This window comes from Bos indicus, chromosome 18 (assembly GCF_029378745.1).
Source record: "Bos indicus isolate NIAB-ARS_2022 breed Sahiwal x Tharparkar chromosome 18, NIAB-ARS_B.indTharparkar_mat_pri_1.0, whole genome shotgun sequence".
Taxonomy (NCBI): domain Eukaryota; kingdom Metazoa; phylum Chordata; class Mammalia; order Artiodactyla; family Bovidae; genus Bos; species Bos indicus.
Window position 1 is genome coordinate 41,165,001 of NC_091777.1, and position 22,214 is coordinate 41,187,214.

At 34.9% G+C, this 22,214-nt stretch overlaps 1 protein-coding gene across 2 annotated transcripts in view; it reads left to right on the forward strand.

Moving 5' to 3' along the window:
• Positions 1 to 11,163, forward strand: part of URI1 (URI1 prefoldin like chaperone) — a 63,113-nt gene extending 51,950 nt beyond the window's left edge. For both annotated transcript variants that reach the window (XM_019979645.2, XM_070770886.1), the window contains 5 exons: positions 812 to 986; positions 2,516 to 2,849; positions 4,852 to 4,994; positions 5,787 to 6,033; positions 9,401 to 11,163. In XM_019979645.2, the coding sequence (XP_019835204.2) occupies positions 812 to 986; positions 2,516 to 2,849; positions 4,852 to 4,994; positions 5,787 to 6,033; positions 9,401 to 9,583 (1,082 nt within the window). In that variant the 3' untranslated portion in view covers positions 9,584 to 11,163. The remainder of the gene's footprint in view (positions 1 to 811; positions 987 to 2,515; positions 2,850 to 4,851; positions 4,995 to 5,786; positions 6,034 to 9,400) is intronic.
• Positions 11,164 to 22,214: the final 11,051 nt, after the last annotated feature.

Consider the following 22,214-nt stretch of genomic DNA (forward strand, 5'->3'; position numbering starts at 1 on the left):
ATAATTTTGATATTTTCAAGTTTAGAAAACAGTTCTGTAAATTTGAATATATAATGGAGGTCATCTGTTAGCACCATGTCATAAAACAGCATTGTAGACTTCCTCCCGTTGCCTTTTCAAAGCTTTAATTTGCTTTTTAAAAAGATTATTTTTTTCAAATGAAAAGCAGGTAGATGTGAGTTTTGATTTTATCCATCTCCTGCCTCACATGAGGATTATAAATAAGATGAAGCAATTTAAAAGCTAGAAATACTCATATATAAAATTATAGTAGAATTTTCCAAGGATTAGGCTCCATAGATTTCTCCTAGGGTATTCCTGTCTGGCAGTGCCTTAGAGTTGAAAGTATCCTGTGACAAGGCTTTTATGTGTTACTTTAGTAACTAAATTCTCTTGAGTAAGGATGGAAGATGGGTATTACTTGTGTTGAATTTTGCGTATAACTAGAGTGCATTGTGACCATTTCTGCTTATGCATTTTTGAAGCTCTCAGGCAGCTCTTTATAGTCTTTAATGTGCATGTGAATTCTCTGGGGCTATGGTTAAAATACAGATTCTGATTCAGCAGGTCTGGGGAGGCCCTGAGAGTCTGCACTTGTGAAGTGTTCTCCAGGGATGCTGGCACTGCTCGGTCCTTGAACTAAACAGGATTCTAAGAGTCATACATCCTTGGAACTCCACTGTTTGGCTTAAAAATCATGTCTTGCTCTTTCTCAACATCCTCCTCACCTCAGAAGAAAGTCCATTATGTCTAGGTTTGTGCCTTTTAAAAATTGGCTGTTAATGGCCATGTCCCTTTTTTTTTTTAACAGCAAAACACCGAATTGCTCATAAACCTCACTCCAAACCAAAAACTTCAGATATTTTTGAAGCAGAATTTGCAAATGATCTAAAATCCAAGGATCTGCTTGCTGATAAGGAACTATGGGATCGACTTGAAGAACTAGAGAGACAAGAAGAATTGCTGGGTGAAATTGATATTGATAGGTACCTAATGAAAAATTTCCTTACACACATTTCCTTATAAAATATGTGCCCCTTGAATAAAATACAGAAAAGCACGTTATCCTAAAATATCAGTAACCCTACCACTCTAAGGCAAATATTAATTCTCTAGAATATTTTCCTTTAGATCAGTGTGTTCATGCACATGCCCCATACATATGTGTGTAATAGAAATACTTAATATACCTGTTTCTTATTTTAAGATTTCAGCCATATTTTGTATAATAAATTAAGATATACCAGATATTTGTAATTATGGATACTTTATATATTACATTTTAAATGAGTTATTTTTTTACTGTAGTCAAGATAATGTAGTATGTTTAAATGACGTGTTAAAAAGAAAAATATGCATTCAGTTTAAGTTTGTGGCTATAACGTTGCTTTCCTTTGCAAACTTTTTTGCTTATTGAGCAAGTAGTTTGTAATCTGGGCTTCCCTGGTGGCTCAGTGGTAAAGAATCTGCCTGCAAAGCAAGAGATGTGGGTTTGATCCCTGGGTTGAGAAGATCCCCTGGAGAAGGAAGTGGCAACTCGCTCCAGTATTCTTGCTTGGAGAATCCCAGGGACAGAGGAACCTGGTGGGCTATGGTCCATGAAGTTGCAAAAGAGTCTGACATGACTTAGCAACTAAACAACAACAAAATTTGTAATCTGGTCAAGTAGTTATAAGTATGAAAACCTTGACCCAGTTGCCGTTTGAAATACATATTAGCGCTCAGAATTGTCAGAGTGCTCAGTGAAAGGTGTTCCTATAGAAGTTGCTATATTATTTTACTTAAATGATATGCAGAGTTACTGTGAAAAATAAGACACAGAATATTTTTTTCACTACAATTTCACCTATACTTAGGTCTTTTTAATTAACTGATACTGTTTCATTTTTGTAAATCAGTTTTGAATCTTGTGATTTTCTTCATTGCGATTCTTCAACTTCAGCATGATGTTGTTTCCATTCTGTTGCATTTCTGGTTTTGTTATTTTTATTTTTATTTTATTTTTTTTTGGTTTTGTTATTTTTATAAGGTCCTCAAATTCTTAGTAGAATGAAGCATGGGAAATGTGTATATATGTGTATAAATCGTATACATATGTAGAAGTCTTATTTTAAAAATTATAACAATACATGCTTATAAAATATTTTGATTATGAAAATAGAAAATTAGAATATGTTACAGTTCTGTGGCTGTAATTTCTGGTCTTCAAATAGAGATAATATTCTCTGTGAATTTTGTGCTAATTTATGATTGTACTATTTTTATTATATTTTATTTTATATGGCCAATATCTTCCTTGCAAAGATAAGAACATATTCTACTTATGTTTGAATAGCTACAGTATAGAATTAGCATAGAAACCATTTTTTCATTCATTTAAAAACATTTTTATTAACCTAGAAATCTAGTTTAAAAATATTCTATGCAAAACCTTATTTTTTACCTATTGAAATTAACTGAAAAAAATTCTAATGTGTTTGTTTGACCTTGTTTTCTTTTTCTTTACTATTAATAGTAAGCCTGATACTGTGATTGCAAATGGAGAAGATGTGTCCTCTGAAGAGGAAAAGGAAGATCAGAACATAAATGTGAATATGATGCATCAAGTAACAGACTCTCTCGCCCTCAGCAGTTGTTACAACAGTCTTACAAATTCAGAACTCTTCAACGGTCAAGTGAATAGTCCATTGAACTATTCAGTGAATGGTTCAAGTTCTTACCACAGTAATGAAGATGATGATGATAATAATGATGATGGTGGTGATAGTGAAAATGACCATGATACCTTAGGGGTTGAAGATAATTCTATACCAACAATATATTTTTCTCACACTGTTGAACCTAAGAGGGTTTGTATACTTTTAACTTTACTAATTTTTTCATATGATTTGAATATTAATGATCATCTACAATTCTCTTTAAAAGAACAGCATTAACAGGGATTAATATTGTTGATAGTGCCAAATAAGAAAACCATCTTTTGCCTCTTGTTATGACCAGTTTTATCTGAAAAACAAAAAGAAAAAAGTTTAGATAGTTAGCTGGTATTGGTGTGTTCTCTTGAAGCCACAATACAATTTGAAATTTGGTGGTCGGGAAGGAGATCAGATGAGTATTTGTGTACATTTATGATGAAAGTAACTGGCATTAGTTAAATTTTTAATTGTATCGGGTTATTTCTGTGTGAGCATATAATGAATAGGAGCATGACGAGCAAAAAGGAAAAATTTATCAGGAAATAAAAATTAGTTCCATTTCTCACAAAGTAAATATAAGCATCTCTGGGTATTCAGGACTTTATAGAGTTTTGGTGTTTTAGAGCTGGGGTTACTAGAGTGAGAGCTTCTAATACAGCTTTTCTTAGTATCAAAAGACTTTTTGTTCCCTCTTTACTTATTGTAGAATCCCCAGTTTTTAAATCCCAGATCAAAGCACGTTGGATCTTAGTGAAGGAAGGACCTTAAACTCATTCCCTTGCTCTCTTGGCCTCATAATACTGCTTTAAGGAGCCACCGGGAATTTCATCTTTCCAATTTGTCTTTCTCAAGGAAACTTAAGGCATAGAAGACTATAGAGTGAGTTAGTAATAAAACAGGGACTCTTTTGTCTTAATTTAGTGCTTTGCTTTTTTCTTTTTCTTCTTTTTAGCTATAAGGTACCCTTGTAGGGATTGCCTTTATCAAAGTTAACGGTCTGTGGTTATCAGTCTTAAGTGCCTGTGATAATTATTTAATGAAACATATTTAAAACATATTTACTATTTCTTAGGTCCTTTTAAGTGTTCGCTACTCTAATGTGAAGTGAAATAATTACATGGTTTTTCAAAATATATATTCTTGTACTTCAGACTAAAAGAGCATCTTATGAATTCTTTGGAAAAAATTGACCTATTACCAGAAAAAAAATTTTGTTTTGTGATTTTCTTTTCAAGCTTTAAGTTGGTTTTCATTTAGATAAAGCAGGAAGAATAAATAATATTTGCAGGAATGTTGTGGGGAAGAACAGTCATTAATATGGAAAGATGCTATAAATGCTGAGTAGGGATAGAAGAATAATGTGTTAATCCTGAATAGCTTTGATTTTATTTTTTTGATCCTTAAATTTTAAAAAATTAGAGGTATTTAAAAATTTTAAATAGTTAAGCATTATCTCATACTGTTTTTATGACTTAAATTTTATATTCTTACTGAATATTTATTTTGGTTAATTGTGCTCTTTGTTTTGAAATGCATAATTTAAGCCAAAAACTTATATCAAAGTAATGGGTGATGTGAAAGCTTGTAATAATCTAGCATTTAGTTTGTATGTATTTTGCTTTTTGTATAATAATAGTTGCTGATGACTAGAATTGGTCATTTAAAACTAGTCCCCAACCTTTTTTGGCACCAGGGACTGGTTTCAGGGAAGACAGTTTTTCCATGGATGGGGCAGGATGGGAGGGAATGATTTGGGGATGATTTAAGTGCATTACGTTTATTATGCTGCCGCTGATATGACAGGAAGCTGAGCTCAGGAAGTAATGTGAGCGGTGGGGAGCAGCTATAAATACAGATGAAGCTTCGCTTGCTCGCCTGCTGCTTATCTCCTACTGTGCAGCCCAGTTCCTAGCAGGCCACAGACTGATACCAGTCCGTGGCCCAGGGGTTGGGGACCCCGGATTCAAGAAGTAACGCATAGAAGTATGATAAAGTAAGGACTTTTAGGTCTTAACTGATAATGCACATTATTTCAGTGTCAAAATATGTAAACTGCCTCTATTACTATTACTTCTTTAATTGTAGAGTTTATTGGTTTTAGTTTTGGCCTTAATTTGTCAAAATGATAGTGATTTTTTTGCTGTGAAATTTTTAGGTCCGTATAAATACTGGAAAAAATACCACCTTAAAATTCAGTGAAAAAAAAGAAGAAGCCAAGCGTAAGCGAAAGAACAGTTCTGGCAGTGGTCATTCTCCCCAAGAGCTGCCTATGATCAGGACTCCTGCTGATATTTACAGGTGAGTGGTATTCATAGACAGCAGAGCAGTCTGCTCTTCCTTTCTCTCTTTTTGCAACTGAGTATTTACAGGAAAAGGTTGCTCGTAACACAGAAGTCTCTGACTGGAAAGTGAAGTATTTTGATAGAGTTACCTTTGTGTTTTAAAGGCTGTCACAAGTGCTGCTGAGCCCCAACACAGCTTCCCAGTTCAAAGCAAGTAGAACATTGCTCGTTTTTTTTGCATTTCCCCCTCTTTACTAGTGCTTTTAAAACATTCCCAATCTGGTAAAAAATTGTTGTATGTTAACTTGAGAGATGACAGTTTGTGTTTCTGGTGTGCTGGGGCAGCGCTGTGCTGCCGCCACTTTGGCAGTGCTTGGTTAGCCGTGTGGTCTACCTTTTCACAGAGTCTATGTATGCTATTTCAGTTTTTTGTTGTAATGTTTGCTGAGAAAGCTGTCATTTGAAAATATCTACTATTTTCATGACCCTTATTTGTAAAATAGTGAAAATTGCTAAATGACTTCGAAAATATATGTACGTTTTGGACAAAACAATCAAGCTGTTGTCACCCAGAACATACTTATAAATAGACTGCTGTATTTTATTGGGTCAAAAAATTATACTTTTAAAAATATTGATAATATAAAGATGTCACTTGAGGCCACAAAATTATTGTGATGGTGAAAATTTTGGATATGTTTGAATAAAATATTTTAAATTAATTTCTAGAAAAGACTTTTTAAAAAATCATTATAAATTTATCCTGTTTTATGTTAACTAAAGGACATATATAATTTTTATATTATAGAGTCTTTGTTGATGTCGTGAATGGAGAATACGTCCCTCGTAAGTCAATCCTGAAATCTCGAAGTAGAGAGAACAGTGTTTGCAGTGATACCAGTGAGAGCAGTGCTGCTGATTTTGATGATAGACGGGGAGTGTTGAGAAGCATTAGCTGTGAAGAGGCCACTTGTAGTGATGCTAGTGAGAGCATTTTGGAAGAGGAACAAGAAAATCATCAAAAGAAACTTTTGCCTTTATCAGTAACACCTGAGGTTTGTGTATGTCTTTAATTCATTATTTCATATAGTATCTTTGAGAGTTAAAAAGGTATTGGTAGCTCCGTTTCAAAGGGATATGCAATTTCAAGTTTTCCCCATTTTACATAGTTATTTTGGGAGTTGAAAAGACTTAAAAAATTGTAGCTGCTGTATCTTCCAGGTATGGTCTATGAATCATTAATCTTATTGTCTTTAAATTATTCTATTTTGAATAGTTATTTAATGACATTAATTGACAGGGTAATGACATTGTTTATTTTGTAGCTTCTTTGGTTCATACATGTATTTAGTCTCAGAAGTCATAGAGCCTAATTAATCATAGGCTTGTACTTTTTTTGGTAATTAATAATTTATAAAAGTCCTTAGCAGCTCCAGTGTTCTTGCCTGGAGAATCTCATGGGCAGAGGAGCCTGGTGGGCTACAGTCCATGTATCTTAATTAGGATATATATTTTGTATATATTAATTAATGTGTATATATATATTATATATATATAATTAATGTATCTTAATTAGGATATATATTTCATTTTTGGTTAGAAAATTGTTTTTGACCATGCTGTGTGGCTTGTGGGATCTTAGTTCTCCAACCAGGGATCCAACCCATGTCCCCTGCATTGGAAGCATGGAGTCTTAACCACTGCACCACTAGAGAAGTCTCATGGCTAGGAAATAATTTAGCAGCCTTTAAAAAATAAATTCCACTAGACCAGACTTATAGCCAATGTTATAAAATTAAAATAGTTCAAGTAGCAGATGATGTGCATGGCTGTGTGCATACTCAGTCCCTCAGTGGTGTCTGACTCTTTGCGACCCCATAGACTGTAGCCCGCCAGGCTCCTCTGTCCATGGGATTTTACTGGCAAGAAAACTGGAGTGGGTTGCCATTTCCTTCTCTAGCAGATCTTCCCGACCCAGGGGACGAACCTGCGTCTTTTGCATGGCAGGTGGATTCTTTACCACTGAGGCACTGGGGAGGCCCAGCAGATAATACTTTTCTCTTTTAAATGCTTTGGTAGAGTTAAAGGAGAAAATAAGTAATGTATGACAGATAATTATTTATAGTTCTTCTATATTTTGGCTTGTGCCAGTGAAATTTTTAACTCTTGGAAGTTATGGAACCATTTTACAGGCTAGTGAGAGCTGTAGATCCTCTCCTCAGAAAAATGAGTGCACATGTAACAGTGTTACCTACCACGTTACACACAGTTTTGTGTATGGGGAAAAGAGTGATACTGGGAGATACCAAAATAAGAGTGTTATCGTTTCCATTATACCCATACTTGATATTTTTTATTCTTGTGTTTAGTGGGTATTTCAGATTTTAATTTAAACAGTATTTGGGAAGACTGGGGAACTCAGGCCCTTATCAAACTTATGTACCCATTTGAGTATATGTCAAATACATATTAAAATATTTATCTTTGTAAATGAGTAAACATACGTACGGAGAAGGTAATGGCACCCCAACTCCAGTACTCTTGCCTGGAAAATCCCATGGATGGAGGAGCCTGGTAGGCTGCAGTCCATGGGGTCTCTAAGAGTCGGACACAACTGAGCGACTTCCCTTTCACTTTTCACTTTCATGCATCGGAGAAGGAAATGGCAACCCACTCCAGTGTTCCTGCCTGGAGAATCCCAGGGATGGGGGAGCCTGGTGGGCTGCCGTCTATGGGGTCGCACAGAGTCGGACACAACTGAAGCGACTTAGCAGCAGCAGCAAATATACGTAAAACTGTTGCTTGTGCTTCATGTCCCTAGGTGGTACTAGTTGTAGTAAATAGTAATTGGCAATGGAGAGATCATTAGTATTTAGGTACAGTTTGTATGATTAGAATATTCTCCTTCCCTACTCCCGATACAATGATCTCATTTGACCTGGAGAGTATCTTATTTAATAGTCTTCCATACTGTTAGAAAAACAAGTGATAGACTTTTGCTGTTTTTAAGTATCTGAAAATTAGGTTTTAGTAAGGAGTTAATGTATCATGATATAGTTAGAACTCAAGTCTAGAGTTTATTTTCATTTCATCCTATTTAATAGCTTTGCATTTTGTATTGAACTGTTACAGTTAGCATCTAGCTGTTATGAATTTTTTAACATCAAAATAAATAGTTCATGATTATGGCAAGTACTTTGAAAGATATTTTTCCTTATCTTTAAATGTTAAAATATTCTTTTTCAAGAGCTTTTTTTGTATAATAAGAAGGCTCTGTACTCATCATGATAAAATAGAGTTTTTAGAAAAGTAGACTTTGAATTCCCTTTAAAAAGCTGGACTCCACGCAGGGTCTCACAGTAAAGTGTGGGAGGGTCAGGGCATTCTTGGTTCTCCTTTGGTGGGGCAAGCTGGAGCAGATTGGCGTTTTAGACTACTCAGGTGATACATTGTCTTAACTGATTTGTTCACTTGGTAGACAAAGGAAAGTAAAATATATTTGACAGTTTGCATGTCAAATGTGTGTCAAATTTAAGTTTGTACATAATGGGTTTTTAGAAGATGAAAGTAAGGAGCTTCCAAATACTAGAAATCTTTAAAAAAAAAATCATAACAACTTGATTTTGATGGATCTCTCCTTAAAAAGATACAGAAAAGACCTATCTTTGGTTTTATTTCCATCGTTTTATACACAGTATATACATTTATACATACATTTTGTACACATTATATACACACTACAGTAGACAAAAAGAAAAAATGTCCAGCAAATAGGGGGTTGAAATTAAAGAATAATTTTTGTGGTGCCTTGATTTCTGTTATTGAATTTATTGCATTAAAATTCAAGATAGACAATTATTTCCACTAGCACCAGCACTTTTAATTTTCTGTTTCCACTGACCTTAAATAAAATTGAGGCAAGATGCAATAAAATAATCAAATAATTGCATAAATGGACACCACCTAAGAGATGTCACTGCTACTGAAACTGGGCTGTAGGCTTGCAGGCAGGATGGCCACCATAGGATAGCTCATTTATCAGTTGATGTTTGACACTCTAATAGAATTTTTAATTTTAATACATTATTTTTCACAGCATGGTCTGGATGTAAATGGAATGAATGTATGAAAGTTGAGGACCTTTTATTTACCCATTTTTTTAAAATCCCATATGCACATGTTTTTACATTTTGTTTTCTTACATGTGTACTATTAAACCATCTATTTGTATTGGTGGTGTAATTAAGATACTTTTTAATGGTACTTGATTTCTATGAGCAATTTGTATTTTGATGTTGTAGTTTTGTGTATCAGAAAATCTTATGAAAAGAAATGTCTGATTGGCACTGCAATGCAGGATAAAGATTTTGTGGGCATCTTATTTGTGTTTTGTTATCATAATCTGATTTTTTTGTCTTCTAGGCTTTTTCTGGAACTGTAATAGAAAAAGAGTTTTTGTCACCCTCCTTAACACCACACCCAGCCATGGCTCATCCTGTGCTACCCACCATTCCAGAACGAAAAGAAGTTCTGTCAGAAGTATCAGAAGGAACTACAAAGAGGGTTTCAAAGTTCAAAGCTGCTAGATTGCAGCAGAAAAACTAGGGCCTGCCTAGGAAATGGGAGTTTACATCCTAAAACGCAGTTTTGCAATTGTTTAGAAAATGTATAGCCAAGTATGTTACATGTAATTTGAAATAAGGCATCCTGAATAAATTTGGCAGCAAGTTCTCTTACTCTTATCAGTGGTATTAAAAAGAAATCAAAGTAAATATTTAAATACTTTAATATTCAGCTTGTTTTGTTAATTCTCTGAATACCGTCAGCACTCACTGTTAGGTTTGTCATGTCATACGGTGGCAGCATTTTGAATTATTTTTCAAAGAATGCTGTTCATATGTGTTGTTTTTGTGTTTGAAACTAAATACTGGCAGTTTTGTTCCAGCTGCGATATTGTGCACACCATATGGATCATTTTAAAGAAACTTTTAAAATTTCAAATAGATTCAACAATTATATTACTTGCTTTACCTTTTTAAAGGCACTTTAAAAAAAAATCTACTTCTTGTAGGTTTTGCAGCTAGGTGGCTATTTAAAAAATCTGTCCCTGTTTGACTGTTATTCTGTAATCTCTACGGTAGAAAGCTCCATGTACCCAACAGAAAGTTTCTTTGATTGAAAGAACGGTGTTTTGTAAAACATTTTTTTTTAAGTAAAAATTTTATGAAACTTGGTCTCTAAAATGTTGTGAACTTTATGACTCAGAATTCAGTATGGAAATGTCTTTCATATGTATGCTGCGTGCCCCATACAGTGGGTCCGTGAATGCTTACGGCTCCTCAGGCGGTTCTCCCCGAGTGTGTGCAGTGTTAAGCAGCAGTTTATTTTGGGAGAGAAGGAAAGGTTGTCTAGATGATAGAAATACATGAGTAAATTTTCGTAAATAAGAAATTTTATGTTTGAATCTTCTGAACATTTTCATTCTTTAAGGCTACTTTCCTACTAGTAAATAATTGAATAACATGTTTACTTTTGGCAGAACACCTTAAAATAAAGAGAAATTTATTCGAACATTGAAAATTACACTTGCAAGTGTTAATCATTAGCTTGATGCGTGCTAAAATGTAGCTTTTAAAAAGCATTCTGCATTAGTACTAAAATAGCCATCAATGCCAGTCCACCCTCTATTCATGGCTAAATATTTAAAGGTTATTTATAGCTTCTTTAATGAATTCTTGCTTAAACAAAGTGAAATTATGTCCTAGAAAAGTAGAAGCTATTTGTAACTAGAGCAGCACAAACTGTAAAAATTTTATGAATATGTATCTTAGTAATAAGGGGATGAGCCTGAATCCCCACAAGTTAATGGATAATTCAGAACAGAGGGCTGATTTTAAAAGATTGCCTAAAAATGTAGATTTTTTTCTTTAGTAAATTTTGATCAACTATATATATTTTTAGTTGAAAACTTTTTCTCTCAGCCCATCCCCCACAAAAAACAAAATAACCAAAAGTATAATCCCATGCACCCAAAAGAGCCCACAGTTCCAACTGCTTGTCAGGTGAGCCTTTCTCTGATTTTCCCCCAGAAACAGACTTCATTGTGGGATTACTGTGGTGTTCTTTACAGACATGTAATTTCAAGAGTACTGTCATTAAATAATTTTTCATGTTCTTCAACTTCATCTTGAGCCTGTTGTTGTTTATGTAGTTTGTATTTCTTCTTGCAAGTAGATGTTTTCCATCATGGGACAAAATGGTAGTAGAAACAAAGAAGTGTTAGATTTTCTGCTGAAGACTGAATGAAGTAGTGTTGCCCCATTTCATAGCTTCAGTCTTAAAACAGAATTTCAAGTTGTAACTTAACCATATACCTTTGTTTTTTATGTTAAATTCAGTATTCAATATGATAATATGAAATTGGTCTTAAGTGTTCCCTTTTAAATCATTGTAAAATAGACTGAATTTTTTTTTAACTTTTAATTTTGAACTAATTGTAGATCTACAGAAAAACTGGCAAAAAATAGTAGATTTCCCAAATACCCCCTCATCTAGCTTCTCCTAAAGTCATTTCATCTTGTATGGCCAAAATACAATTATTAAAACCAAGAAATTCACTTTAGTACAATACTATTAACTAATCTGCAGATCTTATTTGAATTTCACCAACTTTGCATTTAGCGTTCTTACTGTGATATTTGCCTAATGGTGGTTTTCTGTTTTGCCCTTTCTTTCAGCATTTATTTCTTGGAATTCTTTTGTGATGAAAATCTGTCATTCACCTCCCTGACCCCTGTTCCATTTATTAATTCATTTCTTTATATCAGTATGGACTTGGATATTCTGTTCTATGAGTCAAAATCCAATTATCATTATTTTGTTTGCTCAAATTTTCTACCTTTGATGTTTAGGAACTCCTTTCAGTTGACTCCTGAATTCTTTCAGCAAGTCTCCATCTCTTTTTGAACACTCTTTCTGACATCACAAAATGTTATAGGCGTATCTTGTATTTTTCGTGCCCAACCTTGGAACAGTAACCACTTCTCCAAAGGGCCCTTGATCCTTCTGTTGGACGATGGTGTTTAAAACCAACATCTTCTCATGTAGGTGTTTATATTACCATAAGATATTGTTGTTTCTAGGCTCTTTTAGCAGGTGTAGGAAGTTTTGTTACTAACTAATGTACATGTCTATATGTTTGTTTGCTTATGTACATTAAAAAATGTAAGTTTATACAGATACTTCCTGATTTTAATATAAGACCACAAGGTTCATTTAGTTTTTTTTTTTAATTTATGACTTCTTTCTTCAGTAGTGAGAAATCTAGCTTTTATTATATATAATGTGTTTACTTATTTTAAAAATATCTAATACAGTTGACCCTTAAACAACTCTGAGGTTTGGGGCACTGACTCTCCCCGCAGTCAAAAATTGGCATATAACTATACAGCTGTCTATAGTCCTGTGGTACATATCTCCTGAAGAGGAAAAAAAAAAAAAACCAGCGTGTAAGTGAACAGGCACAGTTCACACCCATGTTGTTCAAAGGTCAACTGTTGACACACACAAGTAGTTTCAGACTGTTAACCCTAATCCCCAGGAGAAAAACATTTATTAAGTATACTTCATTATTTATGTTCAGTTCTTTTTAAGTATCAGTCAAGAACTTTTCTGAGGTTCTTTTTCTTTCCCATTCCCTTTATTGTGATCTTTCACATATAACGGAGTTAGGTTCATTTGTTAGTGTTTGTGTTCCAGTTTGGAGTCTCCTCATATTGTGGTTGGGTTTAATGGTTTATTTGGGGTGTGTATGAAGGGTATACGAAACATTAATGTGGTTCTAAGAGTTGCAGCTATATAAAAAGATAAATACAGAGAAGATAAACATTCTACTCTTTCTGCCCCATCCTTTTAATTGTTATCAGAGGTGTAACACTTTTTTGTGTCTAGATATAACAGTTTATTCAGCCACTTTGCTGTCTATAGGCATTTAGATTTCTGATATTTTGCAATTGCAATGAATAACTTTGTTGTATATGTATATTTTTGTATTGTTGAAAGTATCTTCCTGGGTAGATTTCTAGAAGTAGGATTAATGGTCTATCTTTACGGTATGATTTCTTTTAAACATAAAAGTATGTACAGCAAAGTATTTGTTGTTCTCTTATCAAGGACCTGGTTTTAACAGATTTGCTTGCATATCTACATTTTATTGGTAATTCTTTAATATTAACTTTGGGACGCTCTAATGTCTTAAAGGGACTTTAAGGGTTTATAGTGATTATGCTCATTTTGCTATATTTTTATTTTGGGGTGGGAAGGGAATTGGTCATGCAAATGATTTATAAGACCTTTCTATAATTTGGAATATTCCCAAGTTTATAAAATAACAGACACCTCATTATATTTATTTTTCTCCTTCATAAGAAACAGCTAATCAAGGATGCTAGTTTCTGTGTATCCTTTTGGTGCGTGGTATATAGGCTTTCAGTTAAATGCCTGTTAAATGAATTCCTTAACTACAATAAATATTTACGGTTTTATGTTTAATCCATTGGTCAATATTGTCAAATTTTTACATTTACAGTGCTTTATCAGTTATTTACATTTCATTTTAAAGGAACATTGTTTAGGATACGAGGAAGTTTTTGCAGTTCCCCTAAATAACCAATGAATCGTAAAGAATCAAGTAATTTTGATCATTTACTCTGTATCAAGCATTTTCTGTGTACTTTATATGCATCATTTCATTTAAAACTCACAGCAACCGGGTGAGGTAGGTACTATTTTTCAGTCCTTTTCCTCCCACTCCCCTCCCCTATTTTAGAGATGAGGAAACTGACTCAGAGAGATTGAACAACATTTTTAAGCCACAGAACTATTAAGTAAAACTCAGGCAGCCTTGCTCCAGAATCATCAGGTTTTCCCATTTTTAAAAAGTTTAAATTTTTTGCCCTCTAAATAAGAGCGCATAGCTAGTAAGGAAGTGTGTGCCCTGTATATCTCTATAAAGTGAAAGTGAAGTTGTTCAGTGGTGTCCGACTCTTTGCCACCCCATGGACGGTAGCCTACCAGGTTCCACGATCCATGGGGTTTTCCAGGCAAGAATACTGGAGTGGGCTGCCATTTCCTTCTCCAGGGGATCTTCCCAACCCAGGGATCAAACCCTGGTCTCCAGCATTGTAGACAGACGCTTTAACGTCTGAGCCACTAGGGAAGCCCCGTATATCTGTATAATCTTGTTTATTCATGAGGCCACCTTTTAAAAACTATGAGTTGGAAAACTTTGTTTCTTAAACTTTAAACATATTCATTTTGACTTTTTGGAATGGAGGTGAAGTTTCGGTGATTTGGCCATATGTATAAAGAAAGTTTTTGAGAAATTCATTTTTATGTGAATGGGGCAGCAGAGTGTGAGATGGTTAGGTAGCATCTCTGACTCAATGGACATGAATTTGAGCAAGCTCCGGAGTTAGTGAAGGACAGGGGAGCCTGGTGTGCTACTGTCTGCAGGGTTGCAAGGAATTGGACCTAACTTAGCAACTGGACAACAGCAGACATTATTATATATGTGACATATATGCATATTATATATGTAAACAGTGACTGTGCAGTTTTGAGCATTCTTTTTACCCTGCTTGTTTATTGCCTTCTATGCCCCAACTGTACAACTCCCTTTAATACTCTTCAGAAAAAGTTTCCGTTTTTCTGTTCTCTCCATTGACTTGGAAGTTATATACTTGGCTATATTTTAATTTTTGACACTTTTCTATAAAAATGTGCATTTTCCAGACAGTGTGGTGACCACTTCAGTGTTTGTGGTACTTTGGTTCCACTTTTTTCAGCAGTTTTATTGAGGAACAATTTGTATGCCATAACATCCCTTTTTTCTTTTACTTTTTTTAAAGTATAGCTGATGTAGTTTCCCTGGTGGCTTGGTGGTAAAGAATCCATCAGCAATGTGGGAGACCTGGGTTTGGGAAGATCCCCTGGAGAAAAGAGTTCTATGGACTGTATAGTCCATGGGGTCACAAAGAGTCGGACATGACTGAGTGACTTTCACAGGTGTACAATATAGTGATTCACAACTTTTAAAGGTTATGCTGCTCTTGTAGTTATTATAAAGCATTGATTGTATTCCCTGGTTGTACAGTATATACTTGCCTTATTTTATACATAACAGTTTATACCTCTTAATCCCCTACCCCTGTATTGTCCTCTCCCACTAGTAATGACTAATTTGTTCTATTTGTGAGTGTGCTTCTTTTTTGTTATATTCATTAGTTTGCTGTAGTTTTATGATTCTGCATATAAGTGATACCATTACGATACTTGTCTTTCTCTGTATGACTTATTTCACTTAGCATAATACTCTCGAAGTCCTTCCATGTTGCAAATGGCAAAATTTCATTCTTTTTTTATGGATGAGTTGTATCTCATTGTATGTATGTGTATATACACACACACACCTCTTCTTTACCCATTCACCTGTTGATGAACACTTAAGTTGCTTCCTTATCTTGGCAGTTGTCCTTAATGCTTCTATGAACATTAGGGTGCATGTATCTTTTCAAATTACTGTTGTTTTCAGATATATTCCTAGGAATGGAATTGCTGGGTCATATGGTAGTCCGATTTTTAGTTTTTTGAGAACCTCCTATACTGTTCTCAACAGTGACTATACTAATTTACATTCCCAGCAACAGTGTAGGAGGATTCTCTTTTTTCCCCCACATCCTCGCTCACATTGTTATTTGTGTTGTTTTTGATGCTAGCCGGACAGGTGTGATACGATATCTCATTGTGGTTTTGACTTGCATTTCCCTGATGATTAGTGATGTTGAGCATCTTTTCATGTGCCTGCATAACATTCTTTTTTTAAATATACAGTTTGATGGGTTCTAGTAGATTTCAAATTGTGCCACTAACTCATCAAAGAACATTTCCATCATGCTAAAAATACCCCTTTTTTTCTCAATTATAGTCAGTTCCCATTCATATCCCCAAGCCTCAGGTAATCACTAATTTGCTTCCTCTTTACAGATTTACCTTTTCTGGATAGTTAATTTAAATAGAATTATACAATATGTAGTCTTCAGCATCTGTCTTTCAGTTAGCCTAAGATTTTTCAGCTATGTCCATGTTGTATTATACTTCAGCATTTTGTTCCTTTTCATTGCTGTATAGTGTTCTGTTGTATGGATATATGGCAATTATTTGTTCATTCATAGTTGATGAATACTTCAGTTATTCGGTTCTTTGGTTATTGTGAATAATGTTACTATGAACATTCATATGCAAGTTTTTCCGTGGACATATATTTTTGTTTCTTTAAAAAAATATTTTTTCTTTTTGGAGTAGATAACCTTGGAGTGGACTTGCAGGATCAGATGGTGAATTTAAGCTTAACTTTGAGAGATTACAGTTTTCCAAAGTGGCTGTAGAATTTTACATTCTCACCAGCAATGTAGGAAGTTTCTAGTTTATCCACATCCTTGGTAATGTTAGTATCTTTTTTCATTATTTCCCCCATTATAGTCATTCTAGTGGCTGTGAAGTATTATATTTTCTCTTAAGTCTTTGATATTTCTGATTTTTTTTTTTTAATGGTATCTCTTAAAGCACAAAAGTCTGGTTTTGGTGAAGTCCAGTTATTTTGGATAAGTTTTTTCTTCAAGGATTGTACTTTTTAGCATCTAAGATTTCTTTGCCTAAGCCAAAATCACAAGAATTTTCCTCCTTTGTTTTTTTTCTGGAAGTTTTATAGTTTTAGAATTAAGGCTATGATCCACTTTGAGTTAATTTTTGTGTGTGATGTGAACAGAAGTCTAAATTCAGTTAGATACCAGTTGTTGTAGAACCATTTGTTGAAAAGACTGTGCTTTTTTTTTAACCAATGAATTGTTACTTTTTATTATTTTTTTAACACCAGAAACATTTTGTATTGGGGTATATTAAAAAGCAGAGACATTACTTTGCCAACAAAGGTCCGTCTAGTCAAGCCTATGGTTTTTCCAGTGGTCATGTATGGATGCGAGAGTTGGACTGTGAAGAAAGCTGAGTGCCGAAGAATTGATGCTTTTGAACTGTGGTGTTGGGGAAGACTCTTGAGAGTCCCTTGGACAGCAAGGAGATCCAACCAGTCCATCCTAAAGGAGATCAGTCCTGGGTGTTCATTGGAAGGACTGATGCTGAAGCTGAAACTCCAGTACTTTGGCCACCTCATGTGAAGAGTTGACTCACTGGAAAAGACCCTGATGCTGGGAGGGATTGGGGGCAGGAGAAGGGGATGACAGAGGATGAGATGGCTGGGTGGCATCAACGACTCGATGGACGTGAGTTTCAGTGAACTCCAGGAGTTGGTGATAGACAGGGAGGCCTGGCGTGCTGTGATTCATGGGGTCTCAAAGAGTCGGACACGACTGAGCGGCTGAATTGAACTGAACTGATAGTTAACAAGGTTGTGATAATTTCAGGTGAACAGCAAAGGAATTCAGCCATACATGTATATGTATCCATTCTCCCCCAAACTGTACTCTGATCCATTCTGGCACATAATATTCAGCAGAATTGCAAAGTCCCTAATTATCCCTTCTCCCCCAGCAACCATAGATTTGTTTTCTAAGTCTGTGAGTCTCTTTTGTAAGCTTATTTGTATCTTGTTTTTAGATTCCATGCATAAGAGATGTCATATGATATTTATTCTCTGTCTGACTTCACTCAGTATGACACTCAATAGGTCTATCCATGTTTCTGTAAATGGCTTTGTTCCATTCTTTTTAATGGCTGAGTAATATTCCATTTTATATAGGCACCACATCCTTATCCATTCCTCTATATCAGTGGACATTTAGGTTGCTTCCATGTCTTGGCTATTGTAAACAGTGCTGCAGTGAACATTGGTGTGTGTGTATCTTTTTGGGCCATGTTTTTCTCTGCATATATGCCCAGGCGTGAGATTGCAGTGTTGTATGGTAGCTCTAGTCTTTTAAGGAACCTCCATACTGTTCTCCATAGTGGCTGTACCAGTTTATATTCCTACCAACAGTGCAGGAGGGTTCCCTTCTCTCCACACCTTCTCCAGCATTTGTTGTTTGTGGATTTGTTGATGATAATCTTTGTGACCAGTGTGAAGTGATATCTCATTGTAGTTTTGATTTGCATTTCTCTAGTGATGTTGGACATCTTTTTGTGTGGTATTGGTCATCTGTATATCTTCTTTGGAGAAATATCTATTCAGATCTCCCCATTTTTTGAGTAGATTGTTTGTTTTGATGCTATTAAGCATCATAAACTGTAAATTTTGGAGATTAATCCCTTATGCAAATATTCTCTTTCAGTCTGTGGCTTGTCTTTTCATTTTGTTTATTGTTTCCATTGCTGTGCAAAAGCTTTTGAGTTTAAGTAGGTCTCATTTGTTGTTTATTTTTGCTTTTATTTCCGTTATTCTGGGAGATGGATCAAAAAAGATATTGCTGTGACTTATGTCAGAAGAGTGTTCTGCTTATATTTCTTCTAGGAGTTTTATAGTGTCTGGTCTCACATTTTGGTCTTCAACCATTTTGAGCTTATTTTTGTGTATGGAGTTGAGGAATGATCTAATTTCACTTTTTCACATGTGCCTGTCCAGTTTTCCCAGTGCCATTTGTTGAAGAATCTATCTTTTCAACGTTGTGTAGTCTTGCCTCTTTTGTCATAGAGTAATTGATCATAGGTGCATGGGTTTATTTCTGGGTTTTCTATCCTGTTCCATTGATCTATATTTCTGTTTTTGTGCCGATACCATACTGTTTTGATGACTATAGCTTTGTAGTACAGTCTGGTCACAGAGCCTGAGTCCTCCAGCTCTGTTTTTCTTTATCAAGATTACTTTGGCTATTTGGAATCTTTTGTGTCTCCATACAGATTTTGAGATTTTTTGTTCTAGTTCTTTGAAAAATGCCATTGGTAGTTTGATAGGGATTGCATTGAATCTGTAGATTGCCTTGGGTAGTATAGTCATTTTGACAATATTGAGTCTTCCAGTCCATGGACATGGTGTTTTTTTCCATCTGTTTATGTCTTTGATTCTTACATCAGCATCTTATAGTTTTCACATTGCAGGTCTTTTGTCTCCTTAGCTAGGTTTTTTCCTAGGTATTTTATTTTTTTTTTATGCAATGGTAAATGGAATTACTTCTTGAATTTCTCTTTCTGATCTTTCGTTGTTGAAAATCCAACAGATTTCAGTGTATTTAATACAATTATTTGTAATCTGCAACCTTATCAAATTCATTGATGAATTCTAGTAGTTTTTTGGTAGCATCCTTAGGATCTTCTGTGTATAGTATCATGTCATCTGCAAACAGTGACAGTTTATTCTTTTCCAATTTGAATTCCCTTGACGTCTTTTTCTTCTCTGATTGCTGTAGCTAGGACTTCCAAAAGTATGTTGAATAAAAGTGGTGAGAGTAGACATCCTTGTCTTGTTCCTGATCTTAGAGGGAATGCTTTCAGTTTTTCAACATTGAGTATGATGCTAGCTCTAGGTTTGTTGCATGTGGCCTTATTATGTTGAGGGATTGCCCTCTATGCCCACTTTCTGGAGAGTTTTTTTATCACAAATAGGTGCTGAATTTTGTCAAAAGCTTTTCTGTATCTATTGAAATGATCACATGGCTTTTATTCTTCAGTTTGTTGAAATGGTGTACTGCATTGGTTTGCAGATGTTGAAAATGCTTGTGTCCCTGGGATGAATCCCACTTGATCGTGCTGTATGATCTTTTTAATGTATTGTTGGACACAATTGCTAGTATTTTGTTGAGGATTTTTGTATCCATGTTCATCAGTGATATTGGCCTGTAATTTTTTTTGTGTGTGGTATCTTTGGTTTTGGTATAAGGGTGATGGTGGCCTCATAAAATGAATTTGGGAAGTTTTCCTTCCTCTGCAACTTCTTGCAACAGTTTCAGAAGGCTAGCTATTAACTCTTCTCTAAATGTTTGATAAAATTTGCCTGTGAAGTCGTCAGGTCCTGGACTTTTGTTTGTTGGGAGGTTTTTAAATCACCATTTCAATTTTAGTGCTTGCAGTTATTGGTCTGTTCATATTTTCTATTTCTTCCTCATTCAGTGTAGGGAGTCAAATTTGTCCGTTTCTTCCAGATTGTCCATTTTATTGGCATGTACTTGTTCATAGTAGTCTCTTATAATCCTTGATATTTCTGTGGAGTCAGTTGTAGCTTCTCCTTTTTCATATTGATTTCAGTTCTCTCCCTTTTTTCTTGATGAGTCTGGCTAAACGTTTATCAGTTTTGTTTATCTTTTCAAAGAACCAGCTTTTAGTTTTATTGATCTTTGCAGTTGTTTTGTCTCTGCATCATTTATTTCTGCTCTGATTTTTATGATTTCCTCCTCCTTATAATTTTAGGTTTGTAGTTGTTTGTAAGGTTAGATTGTTTATTTGAGATTTTTCTTGTTTCTTGAGGTAATGTTGTATTGCTATAGACTTACCTCTTAGAACTGCTTTTGATGCATCCCATAAATTTTGGACTGTTGTGCTCTCATTTTTCTCTAGGTATTTTTTTATTTCTTTGATTTTTTTTTCAGTGTTCCAATGGTTGTTTAGTAGCATGTTGTTTAACTGCCGTGTGTTTGTATTTCTTATTTTTTCTTGTCAGTCAGTCACTCAGTCGTGTCTTGACTCTTTGCAACTCCACAGACTGCAGCATGCCAGGCTTCCCTGTCCATCACCAGCTCCCAGAGCTTGCTCACACTCATTTCCATCGAGTTGGTGATTTTTTCTTGTAGTTTATTTCTAATCTCATAGCATTGTGATCAGAAAAGATGCTTGATAAGATTTTGATTTTCTTAAATTTACCAAGGCTGTCCTTGTGGCCTAGCATGTGATCAGTCCTGGAGAATGTTCCATGTGCACTTGAGAAGAATGTGTAGTCTACTGCTTTTGGATGGAATGCTTTGTAAATATCAAGTCCAACTTGTCTACGGTGTCATTTAAAGCCTACGTTTCCATTTAATTTTCTTTCTGTATGATCTGTCCATTGATGAAAGTGGGGTATTAAAGTCCTTCACTATTACTGTGTTAACTGTTGCTTTCTCCTTTTATGTTTGTTAGTATTTGCTTTACATACTGAGGTGCTTCTATTTTGGGTGCATGTATTTTTATAATTGTTATATCTTCTTGGATTGAACCATTGACCATTATATAGTGTCTTTTGTCTCTTATAACAGCCTTTGTTTTATAATCTTATTTTGTCTAATATGAGTATTGCTACTCCAGCTTTCTTGTGAATTCTATTTGTGTGAAATACCTTCTCCCATCCCCTTACTTTCAGCCTGTAAGTGTCTGTAGGTCCGAGGTGCGTCTCTTGTGGACAACATATACGTGGATCTTGTTTTTGTATCCACCCAGCCAATCTGTCTTTTGGTTGGTGCATTTACTCCATTTGCATTTAAGGTAATTATTGATATATATGTTCCTATTACCGTTTTGTTAATTGTTTGGGGTTTATTTTTGTAGATCTTTCCCTTCTCTTGTTTTTCCTGCCTAGTGAAGTTCCTTTAGTATTCATCATAAAATTGGTATAGTGGTGCTGAATTTTCTTAACTTTTGCTTGTCTGGAAAGCTTTCACTTTCTCCATCAAATCTGAACAATACTCTACTTGCTGAGTAGAGTATTCTTGGTTGTAGGCTCTTCCCTTTCACCACTTGGAATATATTATGCCATTCCCTTCAGACTTGCAGAGTTTCTGTTGAGAAACTGGCTGATAACCTTATGGGATTTCCCTTGTATACTGTCTTTTTTCCCTTGTTGCTTTTAATAATTTGTCTTTGTCTTTAGTTTTTGTCAGTTTGATTATGTGTTCCCCCTTTGGTTTATCCTTCCTGGGACTATCTGCACTTCCTAGACTTACTTTTAACTATTTCCTTTCCCATTTTGGAGAAGTTTTCAGCTATTATCTCTTCAAATATTTTCTCAGATCCTCTCTCTCTCTCTCTTCCTTCTGGGACCTCTATAATGCAAATACTGGTGCATTTAATGTTGTCCCAGAGGTCTCTTAGTCTGTTTTCATTTCTTTTCATTGCTTTTTCTATATTGTGTTTTGCCCCAGTGATTTCCATCATTCTGTCTTCCAGGTCATTTATCTGTTCTGCCTCAGTTATTCTGCTTTTGATTCCATCTAGTGTATTGTTCAGCTGTGTTCTTTAGGTCTTTGGTAACACATTTCCTGCTTCT